Source organism: Clinocottus analis, unplaced genomic scaffold, assembly GCF_023055335.1.
Source record: "Clinocottus analis isolate CAN_PGR_092001 unplaced genomic scaffold, fCliAna1.0.p SCAF_1, whole genome shotgun sequence".
NCBI classification, from domain to species: Eukaryota; Metazoa; Chordata; class Actinopteri; order Perciformes; family Cottidae; genus Clinocottus; species Clinocottus analis.
The window spans coordinates 16,205,157-16,232,695 of record NW_027175820.1 but is presented as its reverse complement, the minus strand read 5'-3'; the positions used below and the strand labels follow the sequence as shown (position 1 = coordinate 16,232,695).

The 27,539-nt window shown below is 39.7% G+C and overlaps 1 protein-coding gene across 1 annotated transcript in view; it reads left to right on the top strand.

Moving 5' to 3' along the window:
- Window positions 1-733: 733 nt before the first annotated feature.
- The window catches only part of ush2a (Usher syndrome 2A (autosomal recessive, mild)), a 196,158-nt gene continuing 169,352 nt past the window's right edge, over window positions 734-27,539 (top strand). The window contains exons 1-9 of the mRNA XM_068575666.1: window positions 734-1,155; window positions 1,795-2,569; window positions 3,064-3,278; window positions 3,408-3,626; window positions 7,808-7,976; window positions 22,571-22,706; window positions 25,925-25,988; window positions 26,807-26,908; window positions 27,106-27,295. Of these exons, the coding sequence (XP_068431767.1) occupies window positions 1,928-2,569; window positions 3,064-3,278; window positions 3,408-3,626; window positions 7,808-7,976; window positions 22,571-22,706; window positions 25,925-25,988; window positions 26,807-26,908; window positions 27,106-27,295 (1,737 nt within the window). The 5' untranslated portion in view covers window positions 734-1,155; window positions 1,795-1,927. The remainder of the gene's footprint in view (window positions 1,156-1,794; window positions 2,570-3,063; window positions 3,279-3,407; window positions 3,627-7,807; window positions 7,977-22,570; window positions 22,707-25,924; window positions 25,989-26,806; window positions 26,909-27,105; window positions 27,296-27,539) is intronic.

Here is a 27,539-nt window from a genome sequence, read left to right as displayed (position 1 = left end):
AGTCTTTAATTGTTAAGGTCCAATTAGTAGTACACATAGCGAGGAACCCCTGGTGACTGACTTTAAATTGCTGACAGGGAAGACACCTTGCCATCTCCTTTGCCTCTCATTATGGCATTCTTGCAAATTAAATAGCCTCCTTTATAATATTCCAAAAATAACGAGCTTGAATTTACTTATTTCAGAAAATGTATAATGTATTGACTAAAGGCATGTTTAATGTTATTGCAAATGTTGTATTGATCATACTTTTTGATTCATACATTTAACTGCGTTATTTTTGTCTGTGAAGTATATGGGGTCCCTTTCTCTGTTATTGTGGAATATTATTAAACACATGTAGGCCTGTACATTTAACAGTTTACCAAATAATGTGTGTTAAACACATTTTAATTGGCTCGCTGTGCCAGTGTTTACGACAACTAAATGGAATGGAGTAAATGCAGTATTAATAAGGAATTACACAAATAATATTTGTTTTTCTCATCAGTTTATATTGTATTTGCACTGAGCCTTAAATGGTGATGAAGTATTTAAATACAAAATTGACAGATCTATTAAATGATTCGCTCCACTCTCTTTGGCCGGATCAGATTTCGTTGCTTAGCGACGGCAGTGGCGTTCTTCTTCTCTGAGAGCCACTTGTCTGAAACCCAGACGCAGCCCGCGTAGGTGGGGGGTAAAGTACTGCTACCAGGCAGGTGGTAATTAGGCTTTTTAAATCGCATATTAATGCGTCGCTGTCATGGACAATATGTAGTACAATCCTGTAACAGATGCAAATGGTTATGTCGCACTATTTATTTTCACACCAAACCCCGGGGCTCTCAAGTTTCCGTTACTTGGCTCCCGCCGCTGTAACGTCGCCTCCTCGTTACTTTGCGCCCCGGTATCCTGCCGCCTCGAGCGCTGCTGGCCAGATGGCAGCTCGCCGTAATCTCCTTAGTACCGCGTGCTGCGTGCTCTGAGTGAGAGAGCTACGGCAGAGAAGAACAAAACAGGAGCTTTGTCAAGTTTAGCTGTACTGTCGTTCAGTTTTTTGTTTCAAAGTGTGGGCTGGAACAACGGACAGAGTAACTCACGTCATGTTTGGAAAGGACTATTTTTTCTTCTGGAGCGGCGTCTGGTATGGCTGACAGGTGCGCGGAAAAACAGGTAGTTAGCTTGTTTTGTTCAACTCGTGCCAGAGCAACAAGTTGCCTGTTTGTTGACGCTGCACTTGTGATGGGGATATCGCGTTGTGCTGGGACTCGACAGGTAACCACAAGGAGTCACTCAATATTTTAGCACATCACATATCTGTATAGATTTACAAATTTGCACTGCTTATAGCACCCGTTATTAGATACACTGTTGTAGCTGTCCTATTATCAAACGCTCATTGTAGTCAAGAAGGTCCAATCATTCAGCACGAGAGATGCCTGCACTGCTAGCCTCTTTTTGTGTGTCAAAATGCGAAATTGAAGCTGATAAGTATTGTAATGAAGAGAGCTTTGGCCTAAGCCTCAATTTCCAACAAACTTCTGAGAAAAGTCGTTTAGTTGGATAAGGACCTGGAGGCCAGATGTCAGCGGGAAAAGGTCATGTTTAATTCAATAGAAAATGAAGAAAAAATGAAAAGCAATGTAGCAGTATCAGTTGAGCTGTGCCTCCATCAAGCTGTACATGATAGTGCAGGCTTTGGCTAGGGAATAGCCTGCATGGCATTTCACTCTCCTCAGATTTGTCTCATGTTGGATTTTGGTCTGACCACGTCTCTCTTTCCTTCTCTCCTTCTCTCTATTCCCTCTCTAGATTGTGAAATCCTACCCATCATGTGAAGGCTTTGGTTGTGGTTTGTGTGTGGGTGTGTGTGCGAGGCACTGAGACAGTGTAACAGAGAGCTAAGCTTCGTAGCCTTACCCTAGGGGTACTGGCCTGTAAAAAAATGTCCCTGGAACCCGGGAACCATAAAACCATGACAGTCATCACTTATTCAGGTGCTGCTGGAAGGCTTCCAAAAGAAATCCACGTTCCTTCATTACCTGGGAATGTTGCAGAACCACTGTCTAAGATTTTAGAAGCTAGCACCACGCTGGACCCCTCAGAGAACCCAATTCTTGAATTTTGTAGGGTCAAAGGCCAAAGATGGTTGGAACACAGAGGCAACGAGGGAGGAGCGAAGCCACAGAGGGCAGAAATGCAGAGACAAAAATGGGGTAGAGGAGTCAGCAGGGAGAAGATGGAGAGAGGAATGAGAAAGGAGCTGTGTGACTTAAGGATAAAACGCAACAAGAACATTAAATATCTAAGAAATGGGGGGAATTGCGCAAAAGCAAAAGACAAGTACACGGCAGATGTGTGTGGGATTTCTTCAATTCTGTCAGATGCAGAAACAGAAGATGAAAGCAAGCAAAGGGAAAAAAGGATGAGAGAATGGAAGATTTGGCCTGTTTCTCCCTGGCCATTTTACATGAAAATCATCACTGGAAGAGGTAAAAACATGATGAAAAGGATGAAGTGGCATCACCTCTTCATCTGGTTCACTCTCCTCCTCTTCAGTCTCTATCCAACACCTGCTTCATCACAGGTAAGAGTGGCTTTCAAGAGCTAATTGTAATTTGTGAACGACAAACTGGAGAATAGCAGACAATTTATTTTATATGAGTTATTTAATGACTACAAAATAGGCCTTTGTCAAAGACGATATTTTGACCTCGCATTGGGAAAGACCTGGTGTTCCTAATTTACATTAGCGCTAGCTGTATGTCAGTAAGTTATAACAGTGTGACAGTGAGCCAGCATGCGAAATACCATTCATTTATTAATATTTACTTTTCAAAACAACTGTCCTAATATGTATTAAACATTTTATGTATACACAGTACATGTGATTTAAGTGATTTGACAGCAAAATGGATTATGCTTATACTACAACCATAGGCTGTTTTATTTTATAGCTCCTTGAATTCTCCATTTGTGGCATTTTAGTTCTCTAGTTACTGCCTCGACAAATATGTGAAAGTGACAAGAGATCCAGATTTAATGCAATCATGCTAATTGTTTAACTGTCTTCATTCTTAGGGACATTTCCCAAGAATGGAGAACATTGCTGCCTTCAAACCCGTGTCCACCTCCCCTTCTCGATCCACCTGTGGGGTCCCAGAGCGGAGCAGCTACTGTCAGTCGCCATCCTCTCAGACTGAGTTGACAACATGTTATCAGGCGTTCTGTGTCCAGGATTGTCCCTATAGATACTCCACACCTCCATATGCCCCACTGCTACTATCTGCACACAGGTAGGCAGATTGCATTCTCTGTAGTGTGATGAAGGTATTTTAGATGGCCTCTGACATTTCCATTTATGCAAAGAAAAAATAGGTAATTTTGAGTGAAAATATTAACACATTTACACTTCATTCCCCCAGGGGTACCTGTATAAATGAAGACAGAAATGACACTCGTCCTGGGACTCAGAGAGAGAGCAAAACCACGACGAGTTCAGATGGGGTTTCTGGTGGATCCAGTAGTGTGCTCTTTCGGCTAATCCAGGATGGATGTCTGGTCTCCCCCCCTTCACAGACACTGGGAGCGTTAGGTTCACTCACTTTGGCATTGTGGATCAAACCAGGTTCTCCTGGAGAAATGTGAGTTTCATGAAATTTGTAATTCCTTTGAATTAAGAATTATTTTTCTGTGTCATAGGTGGAGATACTGGGATTAACAATGCCACCTTACAGCACACACAGTACACTGTGCTTTTCAAAAATATTTTTATAATTTATAGATGGATCTTAGCTAGCCTCGGCAAGTTAACTTCATGCAAAGCAGCAAAGGCCGAATATGTAACGGCTGTATATAGTAGCAATTAGCCAGTTGGGAAGTGTTCCCTGTGTGTGCTTGACAATTCGTGCAGTAACTTTGATGAAGTAAAAAGTCAGACTTCGATGAGAGTAAATGTTCTTCATGTATCCTGACTTTACTTATCACAGCATATGAATAATGATATTGGGGCTGTCCCAAATGCCAAACATTTTTTTTTTTAAATGAAGCTTTGACTATTTCTCGTCATCTTTAAACAAATCCTCAATTTGTATTTAGTGTTATAGCAAATTCGATAAATTAGTCTTTTTTTGACTACAGTGAAATTTTTTTTTTAAAATACATTTTTAAAATACATTTTGACATGTGTTGTGTGGAGAGGCTGGGTCCCCTTGAATCATGAGAGCAAAGGATATGAGTGATTGTGTAGGGTGTCACTGCATAGTTAATACCCTGGTTAGTTGACATAATCTTAATCTGTCATTTTGCGGAATTACGAGCAATGAACTAAAAAAAGATGTGCATTCAAATGTTGGTTTATAATTTGATTATCAACGCTATGAAAACAGCTTTGAACTATTTGGTGCAGCCCTAAAAACTACACAACTAGAAATGCTTTAAAAATGTGTTATTAACCATTAAGTGTATACTTTATGGACAGATGCTAATCTAAGTGAAATAGATGATCCCCAAAGACACATGAGACTTTACAGTTTCATTTGGCACAACTATAAAGAGCAATAATAACATAGTGTTACATTTAACAAGCTTTGTTAATACTGTATTTACAGAAAGAGGTGAAACTGACAGCACTGAACCTGCAAGTCAAAGTTCTGGTCTAAATTCTACTTTTTGGAGAAATAAAAGTGATAGAGATTAAAGATATTCAATTTGTTGTTCCCATTTTGAGGATATACTTTATATTCAAATCTTTGGACCCAAGGTGGAAAAAAACAGAAAAAGAAATGGAAAAGAATAGCATGTGTGCAATAATAATGAGTCACAATTACTGATTTACCGTATCAGAATAGTCCAACATCATCCTGTGCTACTGATCCAGCTCCCTGCTTGAAACACAGTGTTGCTGTAATATATCGTCAAATGTTTGTTCTGGTATCATATGTGTTATAATTTTCATACATTGACAGTGCATTGTAGTGAAAGCCCTGCGATATTGATCTAATATTAAGAAGCAATCAAGTCTCGTCAGGTCAGTATCACTGTCAGGAAATGATGGCTAACAACTGGCTGTCATGTCCCACTTAGACATGTTGTGTGTGAGAGCGGAGATGAGAGTGTGCTGGTATGTTGCGGGCAGGGCTGGGATGGTGCAAAGTTACACACACTCAGATCAGTTTGCAGTCACACACACAAAGCACAAGCACACATATAAAGAGATCAGTTTGCTTTTCTGGCAACCCCATCTTCCCCTACAGCAACAGTGAAAGTGGATTGCTTGGACAACATGGGATGCTTTGTCTTGAAAGTAAACATGAATGATGTCTTATTTTCTATTTGTTAATCAAATGTCGGTAGCAAAAGAGTCCACCGTTTTTTCCATTTGTCTCATCTAACATTGTTGGACTCATGATTAGGCCAGTCACAGTAATTAAGTTGTTGAATGTTGTAAGATATATGTTCCTGGCTGCAGTCATTTTTGATAACCTCAATATTGCTGTTTACATAAGAATGTCACAAGCATTTTTGCAAACATAATGCCAAAATAAACATTAGGCATTGCGCAGAAATAGCACATTCTTGTTGACAGGGCCTGAAGTCCTTTTTATTTATTGCTTTGGTCATTTGGTTTTATTTCATATTTTATTAATATAAAATATTAGAATATTTTCTTCACCTTCCAATTCCAATGTCTAAATATTCTTAAACATTCTTGAAAGAATGTTCTGGCCTTATTATGCTATTATATCATCATATCAGTGGCAAAAAGTGTTTTATTTTATTTTACAACTTCAGCTCCATCCATCAGCTAACTATATTTGATCATATAGTTTAGTCAGGTTTCACAGTATAGTTTTACTACATTATTGCTTTTAATGTAATACAAAATCATATGCTCTATTTGGACAAAAAAAGGTGTTAGAAAAATTCACTCGACCCCTCGGAGTAAAATCATTAAAACAGGAACATTTATTCGTTGCAAGGAAGGAGCAGAGTCAGAAGTACAACATGATAGACAAATTGCATATCCAAGACTGCTCAAAGATCTCCCAAAGAACCACCTCTTAAATACACATCATGACCCTCTAACAGAAACCCTCATGACGTCTTCGGCCTAATCGGGAACCTTTCTCCTCGTCCCATAGAGCGGTTTGTAAGAAATGGTCATATGATAACAAAGGAACTGCACGTTCTTTCAGATAGAAACATACAGATTCCCCAGTCTCCCTGCTATCAGGAGACATGCTGAGTTTGTGTGTAAGATTAAACAGAGACAATAAGATGAGGAGTCTGAATATAACAGTGAAATAGTACATGATTAAGTGTGAATATTGTTTTTCTTCCAACAAAAGGCAATGCAGAATAAACAAACATCTGTTATGGCTTTGTTTAAGTTCTGTTAGATAATGTCTGTTTACATTTACATATCCCACAATGTGCTGTCAAGATAAACATGACTGATAATTTTGCAGTGGTGACAGGTCTGAAGAAAGATCCAGAGCAACGCTAGGTTTTATGTGTATCTAGTAACTCACTGGATGTTCAGTTTAAATGTTGCTGTCAGATGAATTTAACTGTGAGAAGAAGAATCTGACAGAGATCAAATCAGTCCTTTAAATTTCCTGCTGAGATTTTGTTTGTGAAGTTGTCTGTCCGGGTATTTAGATGACAGACAAGTCTTGTAGTCTTAGTTTTCCGAACATGACACCTGTAAGGCTGAATGCATCTGAATGGAAGTAATATCTCCCCCCTCTCACTCTCTCTCTCCTTCTTTCTGTTACTGTCGTTGGCCATCAGTCTTTTGTTGTAGAGACGATCAGGGCTGCCATCAAAGAATCCAGATGAAAGGAGGTCTCTATCCTCACCTCTGTCCATCTCTCCTCACCCCTCTCTTTGTGTCTCCCTCTCTTTGTGATTTCACATCCCTCCCCTCATCTGAACAATGAACAGAGCCAGCCACCTGTTCTTACAAATCATAGTTTTTACGATATCGTTGCTTCACTTCCAAAACGTGGTTATGAAGTTATGTCTATATTGTTTAAAGATTCTAATTTTGAATGGATATTTAATTTTTGTTTGGTCACACACACTGTACTTTTCCTGGCTTGAAGTATTTTGACAACTTTTTCCATCAACTTATCTTTCCCTAGCAACATATTGAATACATTTTTGTTATAACTGATATTCCAACAGAAAAGTATGCAACAATTTAGACTATCGACTGTGTATTTGCTGAATATTCAGGGTTTTGGACAAAACATTTACTTTAAATGTTTTAACTTGGGCTTTAATAATCAGGATGTTAAAAAAAAATATCAAAAGTTAAAGCATCCTTTTGACAAAATAAGCCTTTTCAGTCCAGTAAACCAGCCCTTTAGTTTTTGAAAATAACCAAACTGTATGTATTATCTCTGCCTGTCTATCTATCTCTTTGTCTCTCCCCACAAGCACACATGCTCACATGCATACATACATACGGTGTCTTTCTCATGCATACATCTATCTGATTTATAGGGTATGTGGCTCTGGGTTCATAAAAGTCATGATTTCCCATAAAATGTCAGTGATGGTGGTTAATATGACACAAGGAGGGTGTGTGTGTCTGCACCCAGTGTAGCAGCTCAAACCTAGCAGTCATGTAAAATATTGATATTCCATGTGTAAATGTCAGAATGAGAGACTGTGTGTAGGAGTGTGCGTAGTGGCACTTGAGTCCACTCGTCCTTTTTTCTTACTTCTGAGTTATGTCATAACAAGTTACCACTGCAAGATATTCAGATGAACTGAAATGATTGTGTTTCGATATGCACGTTTCTGTTTCCCTCAGGATGCTGCTGGAGAAGAGCTCAGGACAGCGGTTGATTTTTTCTGTGACAGTGTCCGAGCAGATGGTCACTCTGCGCTATGGTCAGTCCAACAGTCAGACTCCTCTGACCGTCAGCTTCAGAACAGAGGGCAGGCTTACACTGGAGGAGTGGACACACCTTGTTTTGCAGGTAACAATTCTCAGAGAGTTTAGGGATGCCGATGGTGACATGAGAGAAAGCTGTCCTGTTGTCATAGTCGGTCAATAGAGAGCCACATGTAGCATGAAACTCAATATACCGTACAAGTGTCATCAGATTTGCGTTTAACTGTCATGAGGAAATGGTCTCTTTATCATCGTCTTCTCTATCCAGTTTTTCTTTCATTCTCTGTCAATATTTTCTACTTCCTCTCTACGACTTTGTGGTAATTACACTGGCAAACATCTGCTTTGGCACAGCTGCTGGGGCCAGAGGCCGCACATTACATGATCAGACACACATACAGAGACAGACGATTCCTCCCACTTGCAACACAGTATTTCTTTGGATTTTACTTACTGTACTTAATCTCTTTAGCTCTGTGTTTTTTTTGTGATGAAATTGATGTACTCACATAAAGGTTATTTCATTTGATAGCACAAAGCTTGTTCTAATACGTGAGTGAATCAGGGTTTGCCTGGCGTGCACCCGAATCCTCAATGAGCCTACTCATTGTGTACTGTATGTGATATACGGACAATGTATGCTTTTATTTTGTACTCTTTGGTGTTTTTTTTTACTGTTATTTCTTAAGAATCAATTGACCTAAGTGCTAGATATTTTAGAAGTTATCAGAAGTTAGAAGTACAAGGTTGTCAAAAGGCTTTCATAAGCTCTAATAGTTCTGAAAAGTGAAGTCGAGAGACCAAGTGTGTGTGTGTGTGTATGTGTGTGTGTGTGTGTGTGTGTGTGTGTGTGTGTGTGTGTGCGTGTGTGTGTGTGTGTGTGCATGCGCATGTGTGCGTGCATGCGTTTGTGTTTCTGGTCTGTTGAAGACTTATCAGGTTACAGATTACTCTACTGGACAATCTTTCTCTTTCAGCATTTCTGAATAACACCAGTCTACTTGTGGGGAAAACATGGCCACCATCACAAGCCTTTTCACTATAAGCATCTGTTAATGAAGTTGTTCGTTTATCTACTTTTTATCTGCATAATGTTTTGGCCCAAATATTTATTTGACCGGGCATGTATTTTTATTGTATTTTGTTAATTAATTTTATTGCCCCTCTCTGACTACAACACACATAATAACCCAAATGATGATGTTTTATATCATGAATTATTAAATTAAATCTCTGTCTTGTAACTGAAATTGAACCAACAAACAAAACAAAAAGAAAAGATGATCAATTAATAGAATCAACGTGTACTACGTTTCATGTACCGGTTGTTTTAAATAGGTTTGTATGCTAAGCTAAGCTCAAGCTTCATACATACATAAAGCACAGACATATGAGTGGTATTTATTTTTTCATTTCACTTTTGGCAAGACAGCTCAGAAGCAAATTTTCAAAATATCAAATCAAGATAATACAATAAAATATTAAAAACGAGGAAAACATTATTTGAAAATGGCAGACTAATGACAAGTAGTCTGTTGCAAATAGATAACTCTTTTAATAATCTTAGTATCGTCAAGTACATTTCTTATACTTCCATTTTCTATGATTATAAGTTATCATTCAAACTAAGTTTCTAGTAATTACTTTGAGAAGAGAGAAAAGAGAGACTGGAGGTGTCAAATGTAGGTAGATAATGGAATGGAGCCTGCTATATATCAACTGCAGTTCTATTTAATTAATTATTCAAGGACAGAGGGAGAAGCCTGCAATGGGGAAGTTATACATGTTGACCAGTACTTGAAAAATTATTGTCCCCAGCCAGATCTAACTTGACAGTTGACTTTACTGGCTGGATGTCTGGTGTTGATGCCTGGTCCAGGAGTTTGGCTGTCCTTTTGTGTTGTTGGCTAAATGTAGTGTTTCTTATGGCTCAATTGATGATAGCACGTGTGTGTGTGTGTGTGTGTGTGTGTGTGTGTGTGTGTGTGTGTATGTGTTTGCGTGTGTGTGTGTTTGTGTGTACAGTATGTGTTCATGCCCTGTATGGATCAGGCTTTTTTTTATGTTTGTCTACACTATCTATGTGTTATATATATATATATGTCAATGAAGGCATAGGAAAGTGTAAGGCTTGCAGATATTTAGCTAAAAGTGTGTTGTGTTGGTGTGTTTTGAAACTTTGCGTGTGTGCGCATTCTTATGAATCAGACGGCCTTTCGTTTAATGGTAGGGTTACGTGATCTGTTTCAACTATTCAGAAGAATAACATAATCATCATTGACACTCAAACACCATTCGCATACTCCCATTCCTTTGCATTCATACACACTTATCTGCTTATCTACTTATCACTCACTCACTCACTCACTCACTCACTCACTCACTCACTCACTCACTCACTCACTCACACACACACACACACACACACACACACACACACACACACACACACACACACACAGTTCAGCAGTAGTTTTTAACAGACATGTCAGCCACAATACAGATATTACCTTATGAACGAGCTGGGCAATTTAGAAACCTTTCTTGCATACACAAAATACACACACACACACACACACACACACACACACACACACACACACACACACACACACACGCACACACCCCCTCTCTCTCTTTCTTTCTTTTTCTCTCTCTCCCTCACTCACACACACACGCACACGCGCACACACACTAACCAGTCATCTGTCGGTTTCAAAAGATCAAAACAGCAAAAAAGACAGTCAAAAGGAATTCGGATTTCCAAGTGCCAGGAGCAATTCACACACACTGACGCACACATGTACACACACGGTGCCAGGAGCAAGGTGCTGTAGGGATGCCGGTGCTCCCTAGGTAGTTGTCTTATCTGATTATGGTAACGATGTCGAGAATAGTGGAGGAAAAGGTAGCCTGGGGGAGGGAGGGATTGAGAGAGGAGAGAAGATGGGGAAAGTGAGGGAGGTGGCTCAGTGTTGTTAAGTGATACTTATAAAGTCAGTTTATTGTAAGACTGACTTCCCTGTACATTGTTCTCTGCTCTTTTTGAATGTTTAAAAGTACCTCTACATTTGCTGGGGATGAGGGAGGGATAGAAACAACTGGTGTTAAAGTAGCTGATGATCTGTGTGTAATTGACATGACTTGTTCTCTCTTTTATAATCTCAAGTGCCTCAGAGCACTGTGATTGCATTAGGAGCACATTGGGCATTGACACCGTGAAGTGGTTGGGTAGGGAAACTAATGAGCTGCACACAGTCTGTTTGTCCATCCATAGCCCCTTCACATTGAGACAAAGAGTAGATGAGAAATATGAATAACACCCACATCAGGAGCACCACACTAAGGGCAGCAAACCTGGAGGCTACGATAAGACGAAGAAGTTATCGCCTGTTTTTGCCGCCATGTAACTAGCGTCATTTGTTATTGTCATTATACAGATTTAGTGTTACGTGACCAATCCAATGCAAATGCTATACCGCTGAGAGGAGCAGGTTTACTTTGCTAGAATGTTGCACACAACCTTCTGTGTTGGCTCTAAATGATGAATGCAACAATCCACTTCCAGATGTTTTCTTTTTGTGTGCCTCTCTTTTTAATGTTTTGTGCTATTGTATCATCATTATTATTATAGTGAAAAGGGAAGAAAACAACATATACAAAACGCTGAGAGATGAAGCTGTTCTGCAAGTCAGATGGTTAGTGGATTTTCTACGAGAAGGTTTCAGTGTATAGAGAACCGGAGAGTTGGAGAGAATAAAGTAACAAAAAGAAACGGCAAAAGAAGGGGAGAAGAGAATAGAAGGGAGTTCACGATTTAAATAGCTTTGGAGTACTATCTTTTGGAGTACCAGTGATTGACTGTGTGCCTGGAGGACCCCCAGAGGGCTCCGTCTGTTAGTGCCTGAGCAAATCAGCATTATCGGATGAGGCAGTGGCAGGGACAACCAGTCACACCGGTCCCATCACGACCCAACACGGCAGCATGAATGTTTAACACGTGTGCGTACACACACTTGTGCGCGCGCACACATGCAAACACACACACACACACACACACACACACACACACACACACACACACACACTCCCTTTTTCTTTCTCTTACCATTACATATTGACTCCACATGTGCACACGGCGCCACACAGGCGCCGTGTGAATATATAAGAAAATGGCTGGTTGCTTCTTTTTTTCTCACCTGTTGCAAAAAAACCCAGAAAAGACAGAAGAACAGACTTCTTAGGAAGATGAAAAAAGAAGGTAAGTGGGTATCTGAGTGTCACAATGAGTTAAGGTCAAGTCAAGTTTACAAAGACACACACACACACACATCCATCTATATATTTATTTGAGAGAGTTGTTCGCATCTAATCTCCAATTTGTTCTCCAGACCCTGACAGCTCATCTGCTTCACTACTCTGCTCTCACAGTTTGGCTGCTAAAACTTCTCCAGAATGCCATAATACATTTAATGAATGTTTCACGCACAATTACACTGGCAGACTTTTGCCTCTGTGTATGTCTGTATAAGGACTGGTCTGGGCTTTGCAGAAGGCAAATGATTTGCACCGACTGATCTGATACCACCACAGTCTTTCCATCTTTTTCTTTTTCTTCGAGATGCATGGGAACATTCCTCATTACCACACTATCGGAGACTGGGCTGGTCTTCTTTTTTCCTTCGTTTGTCTAATTCTTCTCTGTACTCGGTCTGTCTCTCCTGCCTCTCCTAGACGTTTCCACCTAGAATTTTTTTTATTTTTTTACCACATTCACAATGTAGAGAGTGTGTTGTCTGATTAATTTAATGTTATCTTCATTGAAAAAAAAACCAGTGTTTTTCTTCGAAAAAATAAGGACATTTCTTAGTGACCCCAAACTTTTGAACGGTAGTGTATATGTATCTATTTACTGTAAAATAACATTTCAATTTAACAGGATTTAAATAAGGGCACATCAAGACATTATGCAAATATGATGACATGATTTACAGTCGGGGAAATATTTGAATTGAATAGAAAGCGTTTTTTTTGTGAGTGTTTGCTGTTTGCACACATGTAGTCTCATGCTATTCTCTCTGTCTCGCCCAGACAGACAGACAGATTGTGAGACAGACTGAAAGGGTTTTTTGTCTTCATATGTGTGCATGTAGATACACTGTTTCCGTAGGCTCTATTTGTGTGTTTGTGTGCATACGTGTGCACTAAATACAGTAAATTTATGTGTGTGTATTTATCGTTGTGTGTACATGTGTGAAGGTGAAGCAAGGTTGTTATGTCGGGGCGAAGTGGACGCCTCTATGGTAGCCCTCTGCCCGCTGGCACAGAAGGCAAAAGGGCACAAGACTGGCATCAATTACATAGTGGGAGAGGGGGAGCGAAGGTGTGTGTGTGTTTGTGTGTGTGGGGGTTTGAGATTTTCTGTCCTCAAATTAATTTCTTTATTTATTGTACATCAGTGTTTCACGCCAATGTGCTGTCTGGTCCATCTTAACAGTGAGAGCAAGGCACTAACACGGCCAGGGTTAGGGGTTTCATTCCCACTGGACCTATGATATAGGAGTGCTAAAAATGTATGCGGCTCGGATGCTGCAAGGTGCTTTGTATAAAAGGGTTTACATAAAAGCATATGTTATGTTAACCTACCCTTTCTAGAAATATTCACACTGAAGTAGAAGTTGGATGGCATAGGCTAGTAACCCTATTAAGAGCAAAAAACAACTTAAAAAAAACAGAATATTAATTTAAAAAAGAAGATGCTCAGTTCAGTGACAATTAAACACATTTTCACTTCTGGAGGTAGAGTTTTACACTGGAATGTGAGACCAGAATTTGGCAAAATCAGTGTCGTTATGATCAACCTAACGTACGCAGTGTTACCTTTATATTGTTTGTATTCTTTCTTTGAACTGGATATTTATCTGACAACTTATTACAAATGTGTTGGAAAAGAGATAAGGATGCATTGATACGCTACTCCAATGTACACTGATACTGACGTTTTTAAATGGCTGCGGTATCGGGCCATGTTGTGTCTGATCCTCATTAAATACACATTTTGTTGAATAGCAGGTGTGTGGGGCAGGTATTGGATCCATACTCTGAATTGGAATAAGAAGTGGGAGGGACAATGTTGGATTGGTAGATTATCAGATTTGTATTCCTTAGTAAGGGAGACATTTCTTTATGAATTACTTTTGAAAATAACCAAACCTGAGCACTACCAGAGCCAGAAATGTCAAGCAACAACCTGACTCAAACCCAACCTGAAACCTGATTCTTAGTCAGAACCTGTTAGCTACCTGGTGCATCTGAGCCTTGTTACTAAGTCTTATTTCTCTTCTCTGTTAGTGTGATACTGTATGTGATTATCCTTCCTTTTATGCTCTCATGGATGTCTCCGTTTTATTAAATGGGACTCCTGTTTGCTTTTTAGTCAGAAAGAAAAAGTCTTCGAGACTTATGGTCTTTATTAAAAGGTTGATGTGTCACCTTATAAATGTCCCCTGACTGTATTTTTCTGTCTTTATCTTTTGTCCGTTTTTTTCTTGAAGATGATTTTGTCTTCCTCCTTCTCTCTCTCTCTGCCACATATATCTCTCATTCTCTCCCCCCCTCCACCCTCTTTGTCCTTTCCTCTTATTCTCCTTACACACACTCACTCTCTCTCCCTCTCCATCTCCCTGGGGACAATTTTCTTTTCTTAAATAAACTGTCATAGCTAGTGTTAAAATATGGGCCCTACATGGGGTGAGCGCGGCAAGGCAAAGGCACGGGGCCCTGGGCTGGTATAAAACATGGATAATATGCTGTGAGAGGTAATTGTATCTTTTAGAGCTGAGATGAGTAGAACAAATGTGTCTCCTCTCCATCCTTTCTCTCTCTCTCTCTCTCTCTCTCTCTCTCTCTCTCTCTCTCTCTCTCTCTCTCTCTCTCTCTCTCTCTTCTTCCTATCTCTTTCTTTACGCACTGCAGCTAATATGATAGAGAGAATATTGGCTGTACATCAGAGCTAACAGTTCATAGTGGGTAAGGGCAAGTATACAGGGGGGAGAGAGGAGTAAAGAGGGTGAGGCTTGGTGGGTGAATAAAAAGGAGAGAGATAACGGTAGAGAGAGAGTGAGAGAAAGAGAGAAAGGTGACAATATGCCTGGGGTTGCAAAAGTGGAGAGCTGGGGATACATAAAGTCACATTACACTTTTTGATTTCACTCACTTGGGTTCGCATTTAGAGGACATGGATATCTGTGAATATCTAGCAAGCCGTTTACCCAAATCATCTTAAAGCTAAGATCATTTTAGTCGTATTGTAAGTCTGATCATCTGTTAGTTACAGCTTCATGAACCTTTTATACAAAACACACCTGAAAAAGTTAGTTAACTTATAAGATACATGGCTGTGCATTTTGTTCAGTTGGGCATCTTATTATCAGATATTGATGAAGGGAGGTGTTTGGGGCTTTTGCCTCTGCAGAATGACACCATGGCCTGTTATGCCCACGTTTGTTGCAGAATCAGTAATTTCAATATCACCATCGGTAAGGTAATTACATAACTACACCAATGTTTCCTTCTAGTTTGCTTCTAGTCTTCCCCTTCTAGTGTTCTAGCTCAGCTGCTCTTCATTTTCCTGTCCAAACTATACTCCCCATTAGGCCTGCACAGTATGAGGAAAATCTACAATGAGCACAATGTGCATTGTTCAATATTGTGATGGCAGTATGAGTTGTGAAATTAACAATTAACAAATTACAATCAACTGTGTCAGCAACAGCGCATCACCGCCCCACTCTTTTTATTCCACCCTTCACAATAAGATCTGTGGACATTAACACCTTAACATCACATTCTAGAGGAAACTTACTCATTCAGAGCCTTCACTAAAAAGCAACTAAACAAAATAGCTTATTCTTGTGTCTAACATATTGCTCTCCGCTGTGCTTGTGTAAAACAACAATAGCAGCAGTTGCGAAGCAGATCAATACTTCTTTTCTACATGGTAACATTATGTTTATGCAACAGGTGCATTACAGATGCATTAATACATGTTTGACTTTATACTTGCAATAGTTTTTCATTATAGTAAAGAGTGTAGTTTTCAACTCAAGTAATCTTCACTTGGTTCACTTCCCTGTGTTAGTTTCTTTTGGCTTTTTATCGAGGAAACCACTGTGACGCTATCTTCTGAATTGGCCGACATACATACGTAATTTAGAGTTCTTACGGTCATGGAAAACCTGAAAAAGTCATAGCATTTTAAAATGGTTATGTCCAGGCTTGGAAATGTCCTTGAAAAAATAGAATCCCAAAAGTTTTTGAAATAATGAATATGCTTTTAATAGAAAGACGCTCAAAATACAAGCAGGCATACATACAGGCATCTATATAAATATTTAGTCTTTTAATCAAACTATTGTCTCTCATTCATTTGTGTCATTTAAAGTATACTGTATGCTTTGGAATTCTCATTGTTAGTTTAAATACTAAAAGTTTCTCACTTTTTCATGTTTACACAAAGATTTCTCAAAATGTTTTGTCATAGAAATTTGGTTCAAAGTCATGGAAAAATCATGGAAGTCGATTAGTCAAAATGTGTATGAACCCTTATCATTCCTACAGCTATTCATATTGCTGTTTCTATCCTCCCCACCAATATATTTAATTCTTCTTTTATTAATTTTTACGTATTTTGAGTCTTCTTCAATGATGCCAGTTCACCTCTATCTTGATCTCCTTTCCATGTCGCTATGCTTTCTTCTTACAACACCGCCTATCGTTCTCTCATTCACCAAACCAAACTCTTCATTCCAACTTCCCTCCATCATGTCTCTCTTACTTTCTTTTCTCCATCTTTCCTCACTCTTTTTCTGACTCCCCCCAGTGCCAGCTTCACTGGCTGTGGAATGAGGTGCGTTATCAGTGAGTGGCATGTCAGTCACAAGGCAACATATCCGGAGTAGAGCAGCTGCGTGGAGGGAGTTTGGTGAGGCGGGATGCGTGGGGGCAGACGCAAGGAGTCAGGGATTAGAGGAGGTTAAGAGGAGAGGAAGAGATAGGTAAGGGAGAGCAGACAAGCATGAGAGTAGCAACATGAAAGGGGAATGTCTGGGAAAAGAAAACAAAAGATGGTTGAGCAGAGTTCAAGAGAGGTTGGCGATGTCGCGATGGAAAGGAGAGATGGAAGATTTAAAGAAAAGAAGTAGAAAACAGGGAGTAGAGGGTGTTAGAACAAAGAAAGAAAGCTTTACAATCTGTAACCCATAGCTTCACATTATGCTTCGATTAAAATATGTGGGTGTTCTTGCACAAGTTTGGATACATGTACATATGTGTATATATATATATATATATATATATATATATATATATATATATATATATATATATATATATATATATATATATTATTAATTCATAGAATATTAATATAATCCAGTATGAGTTCATAATCGTATTAGGATGTCAAGTTTGGGACAGTTTGGAGTCACAACAGTTTGAAAGAGAGTTCTCCTGCTTTACCCACAATGCAGTTGTGGTTTGCCATGGCAACAATAGAACTGGATTACCCACACTGCAGTTCAATTCTGTCGTTCCTGTCCACCAACGCGTAGCGCACATCGTTCCTGTTCACGAACACACAGCTAACATCGTTCTTTTTGAAGAACATTTAGCTCACATCGTTCCTGTTCACAAACACATAGCTAACATTGTTCTTTTTGAAGAACAATTAGTTCACATTGTTCTTTTTGAAGAACAGTTACCTACATTGTTGTTGTTTTTTGTTGCAAGAATCGTCACCAGCACGATGAACCCTGGTGATGAGACCCGGTGGTACTCTGCCTGTCGTCCCCAATCAAGGCATGACCAAACCAGAGTGGTCCCTAAAATCAGCCGACAAACAACCGGCTGTAGTAGGCATGGTGGATGCCGTCGAGGAAGGAGAGGAGCAAATGCTCATCCTCAATAGCTTGAAAAATCAGCTGAAGTCCCTTTGCATGGAAATACAGAAGAGCCAAGCAAAGGTCGAGTCCTGGGAGAGATCGGACATTAAACTCAAAAGGACACAAGAGTTCAATGTTCAAAAAGCTACACTCAAAAAGGCTTGCGACATCAAGAGCAAGCAAGTTGCTCTTGATGTCGCTGCTTTAAGTTAGCAAGTAACTTAAAGCAGATCTGTCCAAGTTGGCGCTACATTTGCGCGGCAGGGGCAGACAGAGCTGTCGGACCCGAGGCGAGGGGCTGGCAGAGCGGGCTGCCTGGCTCACGGCGTACGGGTCGTATCCCTCAAACAGAACGGTCCTCCCTTTGGGACTGGACAGCTCCAGAAATCTCTCGCCGGCTACAAAGTTTTTCGCCGCTCTGAAGACGGGGCGGCACACCGGGCGCTCTCTTTCGAACTTGGGGTGGTCGTGCTTCGGTGCTGAGAAGGTGAGAGCGATCGTGTCAAATAGTACGTGAAATAAAACCAGTACTTTGTTACCAGTACAGTTACTTTGCTGCAATCAAGCATGAGTTCATTGGTATAAGAGAGCGTTGCTTGCTTCCATCGCTGAGCCCATAACATTCAAGCGATAAAGACTTTTTTGTGTGTTTTGATTGGTTATTAATACAATAATTTGCTAAATAATATTACTTTCAAGCTGGTTTGGCTATATATACATATACACATATATATATATATATATATATATATATATATATATATACATATATATATATATATATTCATTTGTTTACATATATATGTATATATATATATTTTTTTAAATTATTTTTGTATATATCTGATATCCCTATTCTTATTTATTTTATTTCGTGTGTTTAGTTTATTTCGTTTGATGTCTGTAAGTGTGGGATGCTGCTACTACGACAAAAAATTCTCCTTGAGGATTAATAAAGTACTTTTCATTCATTTCATTTCATTCATACCTAAGTTTAAAAAAACCGGTGCTTAATTTTAGTATTGCAAAAGAGAAAATGTTGATTTAATCATTTGATCGGTCACAAATTGGTTCAGTTATTCAGAATGCAGAATTTTAGCCTTTCTTCAAGACTTCAAAACAGATCTTTTACAGAGCAATACATTTTTTTTATTTGCCAGATAGAGGCTATTTTTTGTTCTGCTGTGACAACAAAACTAAAACTTTTACATTATACTGTTGCTTGGTCTAATTCTATTCATATTTCCTCTGGCACCTCTTACGTTTGGGGCCTTCAGCTACAAAGTGAGCTTAGAAGAAACACTGCTGTCCACACTGTATACTGAGCCACGGTTGGCAGGAGTGTGAAAATCGAGAAGAGCTTTAGTCAAAATGCCAGTCTACAGATCACTAAAAGCTTTCCACTCAGGGTTTCCCTGGGCTTTTAGAGAGGCTTAGGTGGTAACATTGCCAGTGGGGTGGGTGGTGCACAGGGAAATGATGCTTGAAACTCCCTAAGAGCACAGAAACCTTTTGAAGGAAATTGTTTAATAAGAAAAGAATATGAATGACACTTCCTCAGAGAAGAATTCAAACATAATATAACTAAGTTTATTGTAATAGCTGAGAAAAACATTTTCAGCACTTCTGTACGTAATGAACAAATATCAGTTCACAGCTATCAGTTTGGTAAAAAAAAAAGGGTAAGTCACAGGAGCAAAATGCATGCAGGCCAGGTACTAATGGTGCCATGAATAGTGGCAGAACTACATGTGGTGCAGGGGTTAGCTTCAATATCCAGACTGTCCCAAGATTGAACCCTGCTGAACCCATCTCTCCTTCCACTTTCAGCTTCAATCTTAATGTGACAGAGACTTTGAATTCGCAGGAAAGAAAAGCAAAACGGCAGAAACAAATAATAGCAGAGCAATAATGTACAGATTTGTATCAAGTGTATGTCCTGTAGCTTCGGTTTGCATAATAATGGAAAAAATTGCATTCCAGTTATTTGTTATTGTAGTGATCACAATTGTTGGGGGTACACCTTGCACAATGAAATATTAGGAATTTGTGAATTTAACTAAAATGGAAGATGTCGCTGTCTGCATGTATATATGTCTGTCTGTCCTTCAATTTTCTTGGCAATCATCCATCGACTTCACAATTGGCGGGTTCATTGCTGAGGACCCAGAAAAGTACAGTGTTGCATGAGAGGTTTTACTTCTCTTCTCTTTTAGTGTGATAGTGTATATGATCCCCCTTCCTTTTATGCTGTCTTGGTTGATGTGCATCTGAGCACACAGGTACTTACCAGGACACTCAATAGTATTGAACATATATCATAAATCGTTATTACTTATTAATCGTGTGAACACAAAAGGAACTACAGTTAGTTATCACTATGTGTCTATTGTTGCTTAGTTTATATCTAACAATGCACGCGATGGTACTGTAAAGTGCTTTAGTTAAAAGCTCTCACAAAATGCATATCCTCTGTTTGAAGGGAGGAGGATAGGTATAGTTTAAAGTAGTAATTTTCTTTCCTCTGGACTTCGTGGACACAGTCCAAATGAGACTAGTTATCACCACTAAAGGATTTCTTTAACTCGCTTTTTCCTTCTGTTCTCAAAGAACTCTGAAGTTAAACTGGCTAAAGACATAAAAAAGAAAAAGAGGTAAAGGAAAGGAGGAGGTAAAAATACAGACAGACGGGAAAAGGAAAAACAGAGGGAAAGTGTTTGTGAAAGCTAACAAAGGGGAGTTGGCTGTGTTTCAAAAGGGCGCGTGGCAGCTAAGGAGGATGAAGCGCTTCAGGGTTCATTTACATCAGGCCTGACAACTGCCTCACATCTCCCCAAGAGCCACACAGCTCCGGCTTAGAGATTCTAAAGAGGGCCCTTCTTCTAGCTCCCTCTCTTACACCCGCTCTCTGACTTTTCTTTTTCTCCCTCCTGTCTCTTTTTTTTTCTCTTTCCTTTTTTTTTCTCTCAGATTCTCTCCTGCGCTCTCTCTTCTGCTCTTATGCGCTTGCTAGTCTTCAATCAGCCATCATGAAAGTGTCTGTCTGGGCGTCTTAACTATCCTCTGAGAGGCAGACACTTGTCTGGGCCTGCCTTCATCCCCTAAAGGCGTTTTTTGACTTGGACTTATTTCCCTCCTCACACCTTTTCAACTTCCCTAAAGAGCTGACAACAAGTGAGAGCGACAGGGCAAGATAAACATGAGGGAAAGAGACAGCAAGGGAGATGAGCCGGGGAAGTCGTCGACTGAGAGGGAAGAGAAAGTAAAGATGGTTATGAAAAATAGGGAGAGATAGGGAGCAAATGAAAATGAGGTGAGGGAACTCAAAAACTGAAAAAAAGGTGAAGGAATCAAATGACCTCGTGAGCAGTAGAAAGGACAAAGCAAGGTGGACCAGAGCAGAGGAGAGGCGAGAGAAGGAGAGGGGGACTCTAGTAAGACAGGGAGAGTCACGTTTATCAGTGCTCCCACAGTGTGTTTCCCAAACGCAGGATTTAGAGATCGGGGAAAGAGAGAGAGGGTAGGACGGGGCACATGAAAGTTTTTTTTAGGAGGGAGAGCCCCTCTTATGGAAGTATCTTTCTTTTTGCCTGGGTTTGATGTGAAAGGGAGCTGCTCCTGCTTTGACAATGTTGTCTGCCGTGCAGTTTTTAATATTCATGCAGCCGATCGGAAAGGAGAGAGGGAAGGAGTGGAGAGGAGATTTTTGGTCAAACAGAAAGCTAATTTGCGGCTGAGGCAGTTTAGCCTGAGGCTCTTTCTGCTACTGGGGAAATGAGCTGGAAGATTAGCCGTATGTATAATTCACACACACATGGTCACACTCACACACATGCATAGATATGCAAAAACACACCGATGGAGCGTGCACGATACACGTTTGAAGATAGATGCACACTTGGAGCAGCTGTCACTCTCTCTGAGACGTTGTGTGCTACAGCAGAAACCTGCTGCTCGGCCCTTACTCTGCATCTGCCCCTCAGGCCGCTCCCTTACATGTACGTTAGTTCCACTGTTGGACTCTCAATGGCACCTGCTGGAGGAGATAAGGCTGGCAGAATCAATAACTTCTTTTAAATATTTTCTTAAAACACATTTTTATAGAATTGCTTTTAAGTGATTTCATCCTTTTTATGATTTATTTTTATGATCTATTATGCAGTTTTTTTTATCCCCATGGTTTTGGTTGTACATTTGTTTGTTTTCTATTGTTCTTTTTAGCTATTTGTTTGGTTTGGTTGTGTTTAATGCTTACTATGGTCTTTTTTGTTTGCCGCCATTTGGGTCGTGTTTATGCTTTGCAAATCTGTGAAAGAACTTTGTAAACTCTGTTTTTAAAAGTGCTACATAACTAAAGTTAATATTATTATTATCTAATGAAGACTTATGTAAAAGCTAATTTATTTATTAATCATCTCTGTATTTTTAAAGCGGGTATACAGTTCCCATGGAAGCTATTCGACAAAATCAACTTAAAATAAAAAATAAAAAGCACTTTGTGACTGCTCGGGGATGCTCATCCTCATCAAATGTTTGTGCTACTCTGAAAAGAGAAACAATGTGATGTATTACTTATTGTTGTTTGTTTTTAAGTTAGATTGGTCAGATTGTGTAGCATTTACAATGTGTTGACACTTTTTGCTTCGCTCCGATAAAATGTAGACTGTGCACTTCATTAAGCTGACACTCAGGGAAGCTGGTCAGCACAAACTTAGGTCTCGCTCTGACTGATTTTCAGGTCCACGACAGACGTGTGAGTCTATTCCTCGATGGGTTTGAGGAGGATGGGAGACCATTTGACACGCAACCTCTGACCGCCAGGCTCGTTGATATCAGCGAGGATGGTGCAATGTGGGTGGGACTCAGCTCCAACGGTAAATATGCCAGTTTTTTTTTTTTTTCCCCACGTGATAAATTGCATTTGTTTGAGAGATGGAATAGATCCAGTTGCTACATTACATGGCAATGCATTCAAATATTTTCCAAACGTATCAGAATTCTAAACCGCCCAAAAAATTGAGTGATATATTCATTTAAAATGTCAGTTATCTCTGCAGCAGAAGTCTCAAACAGCAAGGGAGGACATTTGTTTTCATACAACTCTCTTCTTCAAGAGAGACCTCAGTCTCTCATTTCTTCCTCCATGTGGAGAAAAATTACCTCTTAGTTTATCTTGTCTGTATATCTAAATATGGTGTCAATGACTACTCCACTTTTATCTTCCTTCCAGCCTATATCCCCTTCAACTACACATCTGTGATTGATTGGTGGTGCCTGGGAGCCGTCTCACAGTCAATAGGGGAGAAATTGAGAGAAAAATGATATCCGTTCATCTCCAGAATGATAAACGAGTGTTTTTCTTTCTCGTTTATCAGGCATTGATCCCTGGTTCACGGCAGGTAGCATCTGATCAGCTGAAGATCACATCAGTGGTCGTGATCAATGCAAGTGATTGGCTTGCGGGTTAAAGAGAAAGAGTGTGTGGTTGTTGAACCTGGGGCCTGTGTCTGGAATTCTGATTAGTGGATCGATTATGCGAATGCTGATCAGATGTAATGATTAACAACTACGTCTGTGATTTGGGGGGACCCCGCTTACGGGAAACTGTGTGTCTGATAAGTATAGTGGGAAGTTGTCAAGAGCAGAGCTTTAAATGTCAACAGATAACATGATCGGTTTTAACAATAGTAGCAATAACAGAACAACAGGAACTTTTAAGAGAACTGATTGGAGAGTTTGACACTATTTGTCTTTTTTAGCAAAAGCCATTCTATGTTTTCCATTCTGTAATTAGCTGTTGCTCATGGCACGATGGACAGCACACCAGTGAAGGACGGAGGGAAAAAAACAGACAAAAAGCTCTCATAACCCTATAAATCTAACACCACAAAAACACAGAGGAGGAAACTGAGAGTGACGGATGACAGAAACTGAAACATAGAGAGAAGACAGAGACCTGCACAGAGAAGAGAGAATTAAGGCTTATACCTTGAATCATCCCAGTAACAATAGGGAGAGTGCTTTTCAGAGGAAGGCATAATCCCATTTCCACACGCTAAAGAAATCCTGAGCCAAAGCCTAAGGCTGCAGAAGCACACACTGTTCGAACACACTTACATCCCATAACACTCTCTCTCTGTTTTACACACGCATACACTCCTCCAACACATACACACACACACTCAAACACACACCCCACATTGTAGTTGGGCCAAACATGGCAAAGCCTCTCTCAAATGCAAATACACACACTCATGCAAACACACTCATCCACTCCCTTTCTCTAAAGTGAGGATGCTTTTTTGGAAAACACAGTAAAGCCTCTAACACACACTCACTCACTCACACTCACACACACACACACACACACACACACACACACACACACACACACACACACACACACACACAAACACACACCTTTACAGACAAAAGCTAGACATGGCAGGGCTTCTGTCGATGCTTAAGAGACGTTATCCATCTTCTAAGAGTTGTTGTCGAACTAGATAGAAGTTTGTTGGACACTAAAAGACTGCGGCTCTCTTTGGGCCAGAATCTACATCTTATGTTCTGTCCAACATTGTCCCATATTTATGGTTGTGTGTGGAGATGAGTTGGGGGCTTGCCTGTGTTCATTTAGACGTTTGATGGTGTTTCTTGTTTGCAGTCCAGTATCCACATGTGCGTTTGGACATTGTACCCATATGTTTGAGATGTTCCAGTTTATGTTTGCTTGAGACTTTGGTATCTTGGCATATTTTATATATGTCCAGCATATTTGCATCTACCTTTTTGCAGATCCATTCTTCTCAACATCAGCCGGACAATTTATCTAGGGTTCTCACCTTCTCTTTAAATATTAAAATGTGTCACTTGTTATTTATGATAGATGAAAAAGGGATTAATTGATTTAGTTAACACCTGCAATAGTTTAAATATTTCAAGAAAAATGTCTCAAATATGGAAGTCTACTTTGAAGAGATTATTCTGGGCTCTGGAAACCTTCTTTTCTTTCACTTACCATATGATATATCAGTAAATCAACAGTGTATTTGGCAGATTAATCAATACTAAAAGTAATAGTTATTTGCAGTTAAATCCTCCTAAATGTACCAACTTGTTCAGCGTTCAAATAATAGGTTATAAAATGTCCAGAACAGACACAGGTTTTGGATAAAGGACTGATAATATAAATCTAAAATTCCTGTAGATGCTTTTCATATACATGTCTAGTGAAGTTCAGATTAGGTTAGCGAGGTCAGTACAACACAGCTATGCAGCTGTAGTTGTGTCTAGAAATGTTTGGTTCTCAAGGGAACTTTAGTCACACGCTTACACTCCTCAACACACACACACCTGTTTATCAGTATATTGACATTAGAGAGAAGCAGATGGGACGTTGCTCGTCTCTATCTGTGAGAAGAGATGAGAACACAGGATTCTCCTCCTCTTGACAGTTTAGAGCCAATTAAATGTTACTTCGATTATGATATGTTGATGACGGAAAACCGTGTATTAAAGAGCCGAACCTCCGGCTGTTTGGGTGTTGTTTTAGACGGTCAACCTGCGTTGACTGGACGACTCCCTGCTTTTGCAACTGCAGAGCTTGTTACTTTACCTGTGATCGAGGAAATAATTTACAAGAAAAAGAGAAGTTGTCGAACTGAATTCTTCTGGACGCTACACCAGGCTTCCAATAATTTTCACGCTAACAGGACCGACAGAAAAGACACAGTTAAGGCAAGCAGCGGGGAAGCACACTTTAGGTTTATCTTTCTTTATCTTTATATCTCACTTGGCTATCCCTAGACAGCCCTGTTTTGGCCTTGGCCTCAAACCAAGCTAATGAATTTGTCCTTGTTAGCCCTTCTGCTCTCTCGTGGAAGCAAATGTAGACCGTGGCCAATCCTGTTTGTCTATCTATCATGAACCTGGCCATTATAAGCAGCTGTGGGCAGCCTCACTTAGCTGATATCAAGAAACTGATAAGATAATCTACTAAACACTGTGAAATCCTCTCACTCACTGCCTTCAGTACAAACCCATTAACACCCTCTTTATGTTCTTTTCTCCTCTCTCTTCATCTCTACAGGGTCTAATCAGTTCATTGGACGGATGCAGGACTTTAGATTTTATCCTGCCACTCTGACCAACAGGTGAGTTGGATAGAGTAAGTCAGCAAGACAGGTAATGAGCAGTTATGGGAAGAAAAGGGGAATGAATCAAAGACGGGCCAAAGAATACTACAGTTAAATAAAATGTTAGAAGAGAAGGAAGAAAACCATGATTGACAAAGGAAAAGGAGTGAAATTGGTAGCTATGGATAGCTTAAATAAAGGGCAAAAGGGATAGAAATGAAAAAAAAATAGACAGAGGTACTGTATAGATTAAAGCAGCCCAGAAAGAAGAGCTGTATGGAGCGATAAAGGAAAAGATGGTAAGAGGAAGGAAAGGGAAGGCTAATCGTTGCATCTTAAGATCCATACTGCTTCCAGAGGATTTTCCTGAGAATTCAATACAAGGCAATTAGTGTTATGCTTACCGGTGATGTACTGCACACAGTGAGGACTTGGAGCTTACAAGTTTCTCTCATCAAGATTGGGTTGGTACAAAATGAAAGATTGAGTTTTCAAATTGTTCCTTTGATTTTCCAGTTTGCACTAAATGTTTAGTCAAAGGCCCCTCAACAGGTCTTGAGATTGTATCTCAAAATGTAAGTTATAACCAATCACAATCACTGTCAGTATTGTTCATCCTCATGACCACTGCACCGTTAAAATTGTATTAAGAATCCATACCCCATATTTTGGGAATCATTGTGTTGTTTTTTTGTCAATGGTGCGTCAAATGTTTTTATTTAATGACATTGTTGGTGTCTAATGCCTTCCTTGTCTGTGTTTACTAAACATATGATTATATGTTGCTTCAGTGTGGTATTATAGTAGATATGATCCGCTGTTTCTTGTTTTAACAGGGAAATAGTGGAGGTGTACTCAGGGGTTCTGCCTGATCTCCATGCCCAGTCAGAGTGCCGCTGTCCTCCCAGTCACCCCAAAGTACACCCTTTAGTTGAGAGGTACAGTATCTTCCAATGTGTACATTTTAGGGAGCTTTATATTTAAATATATTTGTGTCAATGTTGTATATGTTAATGAGTCTGTTTTTTTTTGTTATTTCTTAAGTTTCACTCTTCAGTGTTACTTTTGCAAAAGAAAAAAAGATACTCCCCTTTGGACCACTAATATACAGTTGAGATACTTTCACCGTTAACAGATACTGCATTCCCAGTGGTGTTGAGGACACCACCAGTGACAGAGTTTTAAGACTCAACCTTAATGCCCATCCACTAAGTTACATCAATGATCAGGACATGGGCACCGCATGGCTTTCTAAGATCATGAATACACAGGAACTGGACGAAGGTGTCACTATTACCGTGGATTTGGTGAATGGACAGTACCAGGTAACACATCGACACACACCTACATCTTGTTAAACAATACTGACACACAGATGGATAGATAGATAGGCATTATAGGTGACCAATATAATAACTGGTCTTTAAGTTCAAACAGAACTGTTTTTGTTATATGCTATATGAAACAGAATTGTCCTTGAAGGGTTGTCCATGCAATATTTACACTTAATAGTCAATTGGCGATGAATACTGTAAATTGTAAACATCTTGCCTATATTTGGTCACCTTT